Here is a 9,961-nt window from a genome sequence, read left to right on the forward strand (position 1 = left end):
CGCCACCTTAGGTGTACATGGCTGACGCCTTAGCCGGTTGAGCTATAGGCGCCGAGCCAGATTTAGAGATTTCTAAGTAAATTATATCTATTCATATGGTGAATACCATATAATCATTAAAGACTTGGCGCCTATAGCTCAGTAGCTAGGGTGCCAGCCACATACATTGAAGCTGGCAGTTTCAAATCCAGCCCGGGCCTGCCAAACAAAAATGACAACTATAACCAAAAAATAGCCGGGCATTATGGCAGGTGCCTGTAATCCCAGCTATGTGGGAGGCTGAAGCAAGAGAATTGCTTAAGCCCAAGACCTTGAGGTTGCTATGAACTGTGACACCATAGCACTCTACCCAGGGAGACATAGTGAGACTCTGTCTCAAAATAAATAAATAAATCATTAGAAGTCTACCTTTAAGAAAGACATCTAATAACATGAGAAAATAATTCATAATGAATTTATGAGTGTTTGAAGCAGATTAGTAGAATCCTCCTCTGAATTCACTGATACATGGAAATAGGATCAGGATACCTAGGCTTTGGTCCCACATCTGCCCTGCTACCTGTGAGATCAACCTTGGGTCAGTCGCTGTTAACTTAGCCTCTTAGGTCCTTCGTCTCATCATCTTTGATTTAAATTACATAATTTCTCTATTTGCTTCCCAGCACAAAGTTTAAAAGTTTGGCATTATTTGCACAGAACATTGTGGTCAGTTAGTGCAAACATGTTTTCTAGTGTTTGTCCCAAATATGACTACCTAAAGTGGTCATCTATGTTACTCCCATGTACTTCTGCACCCTTGCCCTCACTTTTTTCTGTTCATTATTTCTTTACACTTCAGGGTCCCATGTTATCCCAAGTACCTTCTCTCCAATCTCAGCTAGGTCTCCTCCAGGCAACATTTTCAAGTCTGGGAGGAGAGCGCAGGCCTCCAAAACTTGCTGGTACCTCTTTTCATTCATCTCTGATCCAAAAAGGATGTTGTCCTTTATGGTGCCGTTCTGAATCCAAGACTGCTGTGGGACATAGGCAATAGTACCCTAGATGGAAAAGGATTAGACCACATTATAGTTATAGCTCCAGAAATGCAGGATTGAAGGGATGGTGTGGCTGGAGGGAGGACTGATGGATCTTAGATTTGAAGAACTGTGTGTCAGGATGACCGAGGATGTGATATTTATTAATGTGCTCTTATTTGTTGGATTGACCAGGGAAGAAGAGTCAATGCCCTATTCACCATTTAAAGTCCTCTTTTTTGTTTTTTTGACTATCACTTTCCAGCTGTAATCCTAATGATCAGAAGAGGAATACATGTGCAGCTTCTAGAAGAAGGTTTCAGTGAAACCCGGTGAATTGACTCAGACAGCGGAGTGCTAACACTTACAGAAGGAATGGCATAGATGACATCTTAGGAAGCAAGAGTTGAGAGGTTAAAATTAGAAAGCCTGAGTAATACACAGTGAAACATATTCAGAGAGAGATTGAGACTGACAAGTACCGGTGCTTGAGGAAGAACTTGTTATAGGTAGCAAGAAAAAGTTTTCCAAAGAAACTAAAAGTCAGAGATAAATCTGTAGGTCTGTACTGCCATATGCATGTTTTATTTTTATTTATTTATTTTTTGAGACAGTTTCACTATGTCACCCTTGGTAGAGTGCTGTAGTGTCATAGGTCACAGCAACCTCAAACTCCTAGGCTTAGACATTCTCTTGCCTCAGCTTCCCAGTAGCTGGCACTACAGGCGCCTGCCACAATGCCTGGCTATTTTTTTGTTGCAGTTGGCCCCAGCTGGGTTCGAACCCACCAGCCTCAGTGTATGTGGCTGGCGCCGTAACCACTGTACTATGGGCACTGAGCCATATGCATGTTTTAAAAATGCAAATTAGCTCATTAGTGATTGGTAAATCAGAGAACAAAGTCAGTGTATTGTGGAAGAGAAGATGGTTCTTAAAAATTTTCCAAGTGGGTCAATACAAAGCAATTAGGAGGAAGCTTCTTCGTAATTAAAAAAAAAAAAACTTTAGCAATGTACAAAGATCTTAAGAGGGGCGGCGCCTGTGGCTCAAAGGAGCAGGGCACCAGCCCCATATGCTGAAGGTGGCGGGTTCAAACCCAGCCCCCCCCCCAAAAAAACTGCAAATATCTTAAGAAAAAAAGCTGAAAATATATAGACAATGATTCTTTTTGATGTAAGTAGTGACTAGTTTAATGCTTCAAAAATAGCTGTAATTTTCCCTGAACATAGCTCTCTGGAAAAGTTCAGAGTGCTGATAAAGATAACATGAAAGTGTTTTCCTATGTATTAAAAAAAACATAATTAATGAAGTCAACACTACATCAGATTTTATATTAAAAGCAAATGCTATCAAAGATTCAGCTCCAAGAAAAACTCAATTTATTTGCAGTTGGGGGTGGGAAGAGAAAGAAGGGGAAAGAGGGAGGAGGGAGGGGATTAGTGTTCTCTCACCTAAGGGGCACAGTGCAAGGGTATATGGCACACCTCCTGGGTGAGGGGATCTTACCGAACAAGAACAAACATTGTCACCTAATCATTTGTACCCTCATATTTGTCTGACATTTATAAAGAAAAAACAAAAAGATGTAGCTTTGAAAAGAAGAGGAGGACTGGGACTAATTGTGATGGTTGGGTACCAAAGCCAGGGTACCCAACCTGGCATTGCCTTTACAATGCTACTGTTTTGTTCTTAATGTTACTGTTACTATTGCTATTGTTTTTGTTGGCAGTTTGGTTATAAGTTTCATAAATTTTTGGTGATCTCTTAGAACTCTTTCTCCCTAGGTACTATTATTTCTATTATAATGTGAGGTTTTCAGAAACACACAGATATAGCAGATATGCCTATACTTTGGAGATGTCTAGCAACAATTTTCATACTTTAGTATGCATGTGAGAATCACCTGGAGGGTTCATCAAACATGCAAATTCGTAGACCCGAACCCCAGAGTCTGACTATTTAAGCCTGGGAAGGGGCAGAGAATCTATAGTTCACAAATTTACCAGTGTCTCCAAGGCCTCAGCTTGGCATACTTCCAATGGAAAAAGCACTAGGTGCCCTCGCTGGGGGGTCAAGTCTCCTCCATTGCCATTTATTCTCACCTTGATGGTAATGTGCCCATGGATGTTTTCCATTTCTCCCAGCATGGCTGATATCAAAGAGGATTTCCCAGAGCCCACGGTGCCCACCACAGCCACCAGTTGGCCTGGCATAATGTCCAGGTTCACACTGAAAGAAGTATATTTGAAGGAGATGTCAGTGGGTGGGTATTCAACAGTAGTTCAAGCTGCTTCTCTGACTCTCCACAAAGTCTGGTGTTAGATTTTCCTTCAACATTAGAAAATTTGCCTCCATTTAAATAAATAAAAACAATTGAAGTAAAAAAAAAGAAAAGAAAAGAAAATTTGCCTGAGATATAGAAAACCCAAATATGCTTTTTTTTTTTTTTTGAGACAGAGTCTCACTTTGTCACCTTCAGTAGAATGCCGTGGCATCACAGCTCCCAGCAACCTCCAACTCTTGAGTAGCTGGGACTACGGGTGCCTGCCACAATGCCGGGCTATTTTTGTTGCAGTTGTTACTGCTGTTTTAGCTGGCCAGAGCCAGGTTTGAACCTGCCACCCTTGGTATATGGGGCTGGCGCCCTACCCACTGAGCCACAGGTGCTGCTCCCAAATGTGCTTCTTTAATGATTATTTTAAAGCTCTAAAAGGCTAGAAAAAGATCCCTAATTTATCCAACTCATGTATAAGTTGTTTGTGCTGAAGGTGGGTTTCCAGTGGTAAAAATTCTCCTAGAACTCACGTGGTACCATTGAACAAGAACAAGGGAGCCTGGAGACCTGACCTCATTCAAGTTCCAACTCTGCCACTGCCTGGCTTGTGTGATCTTGGAAGGTTAGTCACTCCCTTTAAGGACACTTGTTTCTAAACTAACGAGACTGGATTAATGTTTTCCAAACTTAGCTTTTCAGTAAACCAACTGGAATACTTGCTGACAATAGCTTCTCTGGACTCTCTCGTGAAACTGGCCAGGGCCGGGTTCAAACCCGCCACCCTCGGTATATGGGGCTAGTGCCCTACCCACTGAGCCACAGGTACTGCTCCCAAATGTGCTTCTTTAATGATTATTTTAAAGCTCTAAAAGGCTAGAAAAAGATCCCTAATTTATCCAACTCATGCATAAGCTGTTTGTGCTGAAGGTGGGTTTCCAGTGGCAAAATTCTCCTAGAATCCATTGAACAAAACCCCAGAGGGAGCCTGGAGACCTGACCACTTTCAAGTTCCAACTCATCCACTGCTGGGCTTGTGTGAGCTTAGAAGGTTAGTCACTCCCTTTAGACTAAGAACACTTGTTTCTAAACTAATGAGATTGGATTAATATTTTCCAAAATTAGCTATTCAGTGAACCAACTGGAACACTTGCTGACAACAGCTTCTCTGGACCTTCCCATGAAGATTGGCTTGTGTCTTGGTGGCGAGGGGCCCATAGTGGGCTGGATTCCTGAGCTCTGTGTGCTATCCCTGTTCTTTGAGTCTGTCAGACATTAGGAACATTAGGAACTTGCTCAGAGCCTTTCTGACCCTGTTCACCCTGCTGAACTTCTTGCGGACTTATAGAAGTAAAACAGAAGCTCTGTCTTGTCCGTTCTTTGGGGTTAGGACTGTCAGAGCAGGGGCTCTTGCCCTGACTCATCCCAAGGCTAGCTCCAGATTAAAGGCAGTGGAAATAGGAGAGAAGGGTAAGAGGTCATGGGTGTAGCAAGAAGGCCATAAGGTGTGCTCCTGTGAAGGAAGAGAAGAGAATGACTTGTCCTGCCTCCTGGTGGTCTCTGTGTGTGCTGTGCTCAGTGGATGAGTTGGGTGTGGCATAGGGCTGAAGAGACATAGTACACGCAGCAGCATGGCATGAGGGGACTGGCTTAGGGCAGTACCCCTGCCTGGAAGAGGAGTTGGCCTCCAGGATGGGGTGTGGGAGTGGGCATTTCGATGTGAAATTGAATCTTATAAATGCGGCTCCCATTGTCCAGTCTGAGGGAAAAAGTCAGATTCCAGTGTTCCTGATTACTATTCTCAAATGAAACAATGAACTTACCCTGAGTTTAGGTTCTTATGTGTGCCCTTTACCATACCTAGAGACCCGGGCCACCTCTAACCCTGCACTTCCTCCATCCTCGACCTGGAGAACAAATGTCTCTGTGGATTCTCACCTGGACGTTCACATCCCACAGCAGGAAAGCATGGTGGATGATGCAGTTAAGGAGAAAGAAGTTCAGGGTCTTTCTTCTCATCCAATTTCTCCACAGGTTTAGCCTACACTAATATCTAACTGAACATAAGTACATAGCTTGTTTCCCTGTGTATTCTATTACATTGCTTCCAAGAACAGGATAAGAAGAGCCCTAAAGAATAGCAGGATGAAGAGAAGGCCACTCACTCTCGGACTGTGGTTTCCAAATCATGTTCCCAAGTAAAGGAGGCCTCAGAAAACTGCACAGCTTTGTCTGTTGGGAAAAAGAGATCCCTTCTATTAGACAGATGGAGGTTTCTGTGTGTCTGTTTAATAAGTTTAGAAAGCAACTTCCAAATTCATTTACCGAAATTGCTGTCATGTCGAATGGCAGATGTGTCCAAGTCATCCCCTCCCAAGTACTTCTCTAGCCGATCTATAGAAACACTGGCCTAGAGAAGGACACAGACGAGCTCAAGTTTAACAAACTCAGTAACAAGCATGAGCCAGGAGAAAAGTTTGGCTTTGTCATCACTCCGTGATTTGCCATTTGCCACAGTTGGAAACTCCCAAACCCCACCACAGACTCAGCCCTGGGAACCGTCCCACCCTGAACATACAGAAGTGGGTACTCTATTTCAGCCTGTCAGAAGACTCATGGAGTTCAATTCTATTCTGCCACATACTTCTATCTCTCTTTGATCTCTGGTTCTAGTTCCAGAAACTGTCTCCTGCCTTCTTCTGAGACAAAAGCCTAACTTCTGTCTGGTCCTGACAAATGGGCCCCTGGCTTGCTCTTACTCAACAGAGTCTACGTTTTGATAACCCATCCAATATTCTAACTGAGCTACTCCTATGACCCCCTGTAAAGGAATTAACCATGGCATCATTTTCACAAAGACCACATTGCTTAAATTGCAGCTGGCCTAAATGCTCTCAAGTTCCATGGTTCCCCTGGAACGTGAAAACTTGGGAGGATTTTAAGGAGCTTCTGTAAGTGGTGTTTCTCACCTATCTCCCTATCTTCATCTTCCCAAGCTGTCATGAGATGGTTTCTTATTGCCATCCATGCTCTGATAAAGTGCCAGCCCTTCTGCTCAGTCTCTTCGAAGGGTATAACTGCAGGCTATAAAACTGCTCAGCTACAGCATGGGTGAGCTCCTCAGAAGCAGAGGGCCCACTGCCTATTTTGGTTGCAGCCATCATTGTTGTTTGGCAGGCCCAGGCTGAATTTGAACCTGCCAGCTCAGGTATATTTTACTTTTTATTTTTTAATTTTTTTTGCAGTTTTTGGCCAGGGCTGGGTTTGAACCCACCACCTCTGATATATGGGGCCGGCACCCTACTCCTTGAGCCACAGGCACCACCCCCCACTACCTCTTTTGCATTATTACGTGACCCCTTTTTGTTGTTCAGTATCATCCTGGGTGACAAGGAATGCTGTGCGCTGACACCTTTGCAATCTTGCTTTTCTTATCTATTATAATAAGCCTTACCTAAAAAGAGCATGTTTTTTCTTTACCTGCCAAATCTGTCAGCTTTTCTTCATAACTTCCAAAACAAGGAGGCCTTCTCTCTAAATCCTAGTTCTTCCTATGGCCTGAGCTGTCTGAAGCCAGCCACCTCTGGAGAATCAGACCATTGCACTCCACCCCTGTCATCAGCCTGCCACCTATCTTGTGAACTTCCTCCTGAGATCTGGTGCTTGGCCAATCTCAGTGACAGGGTTCAGTTCTTAGAACCCAGACATTCCCTCTGACCCATCCAAAGCAAACCCCAAATTCATTTTTGGTAGCACAAGCCTCCCACATTGCATTTGGTTTGACTACTACAGGGGCTCATGCAAATGAAAGGTCTAATTTGCCTAATGTTATAGAAATATCTCAAGAACACTGGAAAAATATGGGATAAACTGAGCTGGGAAAAGAACTTGGAAATGTTCCCAGCACCAGAGCTAATTATAATAATCTCATTCACAAGATTGTCTCCCTGTGAAGTAGATGAGATTTATGTGATTTTCCTCATTTTACAGTCAGACAAGCTGGGGCTCAGAGAGCTCATGATTTTGCTAAGATCAAACCACTGCTCTTCAGAGACCAAACAGAGCTCTCTAATTGGAAGTTCACCAGCAGAAGCTAGACATTCAGGACTCTGAGGCTTTTAACCAGGAAGAATTCTGACCCACCTGGAGCATGGAGGAGATCACCATGGGTAACATGCTCAGGGGAAAGCGCAGGATATTGAAGAGGGTGATGGAGGTGAAAGCCTTCTGTGCATCCAAGACATTGTTGCTGTCCACCAGGACATAAACAGAAAATGTAGTCACAGACACCTGGAAAGGGCAAGGTCATGAGCAACGTTTGCCTAGAAGGGACCCAGCACCCTGTGCTAAGTTACAGAACCAGGTACACAGAGGTCAGAGTTGTAGGAGCTTGAAGATTATCCCAGTCTATGTTACTGCTAAGAAAACTAAGCCCAGGAGAGAAGAAAGTATCTTGCCCAAGGTCATAAAGTCAGTTCATCAGATCTCAGGTCTCCTGGCTCCTAGATCAGTGTTCCTTCTGCTACAGACTCATACCACCTCCCCCGTTAAGACAAGAACTACGCCCCACCCCCCCCACCCCACCCCCCGATTCCCCCACCCCCACCAAATCATTCCTGGATAGACATTTGTCAGGGCCCGGGCCTGGCCAGGTCTTTAGCCTGGCTTAACTAGGTTCCAGATGCAGACTGCTAAGTTACCTTGCTCAGGTCTCTTAGGTGCCTGAGGGCTATCTACTTTAGCTAGAGAGAGAGAAATAGTCTTAGGAGTAAAGCAGTCTTCCTAGAATAGATCTTAGTCTTTAGCAGAGCTTGGTAATCTTCAGCAGAAAGATACTGTGCTGGCATTCTGCAGGCAGGAGAGGAGACAGAGTCAGAGTAAGTCAGCATGCTCCTGACTGCTTTCTCCTCCAGCCTAATATAAGGCTGATCTCGTGTCTCTCAACACCACAGGTGTAGAGACTGCCAATTCACCAATGCTCTTATCTCACGAGCTCTCTCATGCTTGTTAGAACTAAATCCCTCTCCATGCCCTTTTCACCAAGGTGTTCCATTATTGAGCTTATAACTCTCACTCCTCCTAGCCATAGGCTATACGGGCTGCTACAGACATTCATGCTGCACTTCCTAAAACCTGCTCTGGGATGCTGGACCACCAAACAATACATATGGGTGAAACTAGAGTTGGGGGCACTAAGTAGGAAGAGCAGCATGGGGCATGGAGGAGGGGAGATAAGTTCCCTGGATTTGGGGGTTAGGCCTAGAATTACTAGGTAATCAGTCTATCAGAAAGAGAACTTCCTCCTTAGGAGGCTGACTCCAGTCCGAAAGGACACCAGCCCACTGACTCCTCAGCTACTCACCAGCACTGGAGCTAAGTATAAGAGGAATGTTATTGTAGACTGTAGCTGACCAAAGACCCGCAAGTTCTTGAGCTCCTTCTTCCGGAGGTTATGGATGTGTTCTTTGAATGAAGGTTCCCAGGCAAAATATTTCAGAATCTATTAAGTTAGAAAACAGCACAGCTCACATTGTTGCCCCCAAAGAGTACCAGGTGCATCTGATCCACCTATGTTTTAAGATGTGCTCCCAAAGTGTGAGAGTTAGAAATCCAGATTATAAAGTATAATCACAGAAAAGATGTTTGTATTAGTTGATAATCTACTATGTACGAAGCATTTTAGATACATTATCTCACTTCTTTATTTCGTCTCTCTTTTTTTTTTTTTAGAAATAGGGTTTTGTTCTCACAGCTCAGGCTGGATTGCAGGGGCACAATCATAGTTCACTGCAGCCTTGAACTCCTGGGCTCAACTAATCTTCCTGTCTCTAGGCTATGGAGTAGCTGGAACTAGAGGTATACACCACTACACTTCGCTAATTTTTCTTTTTGTTTTTTTGTAGTGATGAGGTCTTACTATATTTCCCAGGCTAGTTTCAAACTCCCAGCCTCAAGCAATCCTCCTGCCTTGACCACCCCAAGTGCCATGTCTCACTTAATCTTTCTAACAACCTTAGTGTGACAAGCTATTCCAATTTTCCTGGGACTAAAGGCTTGCTCAGGACATAGGCCTTTCACTGCTAAAACCTGGAACGTTCTGGGCAAATCAAGATGAGTTAGTCACACTACTGTTGAAGAATTATTGTCTCCATTTAAATAATAAGAAAACAAGCTAAGAGACATAACTTGCTCAAAGTCACCAAACTAGCAAGTGATGGAGCTGAAATTTAAAACCAGATCTGTCTTCTAATTTTGCCAGGAAAATTTTGCTTTCTTATCAGGAAGACATATCAGAGCTCTGTGTGGATAAATAACAGGGAGTTAAAAGGGACCTCTGTTTCATTTCAAGAAGGTTAGGATCATGGTAAAATTCATTAATTCAAAACATGTCTTTCTTTCTTTTTTCTTTTTTTGAAACAATCTCAAGCTATCTTCCTGGGTGTGGCATCATAGCTCACAGCAACCTCCAAATCTTGGGCTCAAGCAAGTGATCCTCCCACCTCAGTTTTTCTTTTTTTTCTTTGTAGTGGAGACAGGGATCTTGATTTTGCTCAGGCTGGTCTGGAGCTCATGAGCTCAAGCAATTCACCCGCCTTGTCCTCCCAGAGTGCTAGGATTACAGATGTGAGCCACTATGCCCAGTCAAAAAACATTTCCTTTTTTTTTTTTTTTTTTT

The 9,961-nt window shown here is 43.6% G+C and overlaps 1 protein-coding gene across 1 annotated transcript in view; it reads right to left on the reverse strand.

The window, feature by feature from the left end:
• Positions 1-9,961, reverse strand: part of ABCC2 (ATP binding cassette subfamily C member 2) — a 75,529-nt gene that overhangs the window by 28,689 nt on the left and 36,879 nt on the right. Inside the window, exons 12-17 of the mRNA XM_012803661.2 lie at positions 8,648-8,785; positions 7,429-7,575; positions 5,611-5,695; positions 5,451-5,517; positions 3,116-3,242; positions 861-1,037 (exon numbers count right to left, since the gene is read on the reverse strand). Of these exons, the coding sequence (XP_012659115.1) occupies positions 861-1,037; positions 3,116-3,242; positions 5,451-5,517; positions 5,611-5,695; positions 7,429-7,575; positions 8,648-8,785 (741 nt within the window). The remainder of the gene's footprint in view (positions 1-860; positions 1,038-3,115; positions 3,243-5,450; positions 5,518-5,610; positions 5,696-7,428; positions 7,576-8,647; positions 8,786-9,961) is intronic.

This window comes from Otolemur garnettii, unplaced genomic scaffold (genome assembly GCF_000181295.1).
Source record: "Otolemur garnettii isolate 467f Iridium unplaced genomic scaffold, OtoGar3 scaffold00021, whole genome shotgun sequence".
NCBI lineage: Eukaryota > Metazoa > Chordata > Mammalia > Primates > Galagidae > Otolemur > Otolemur garnettii.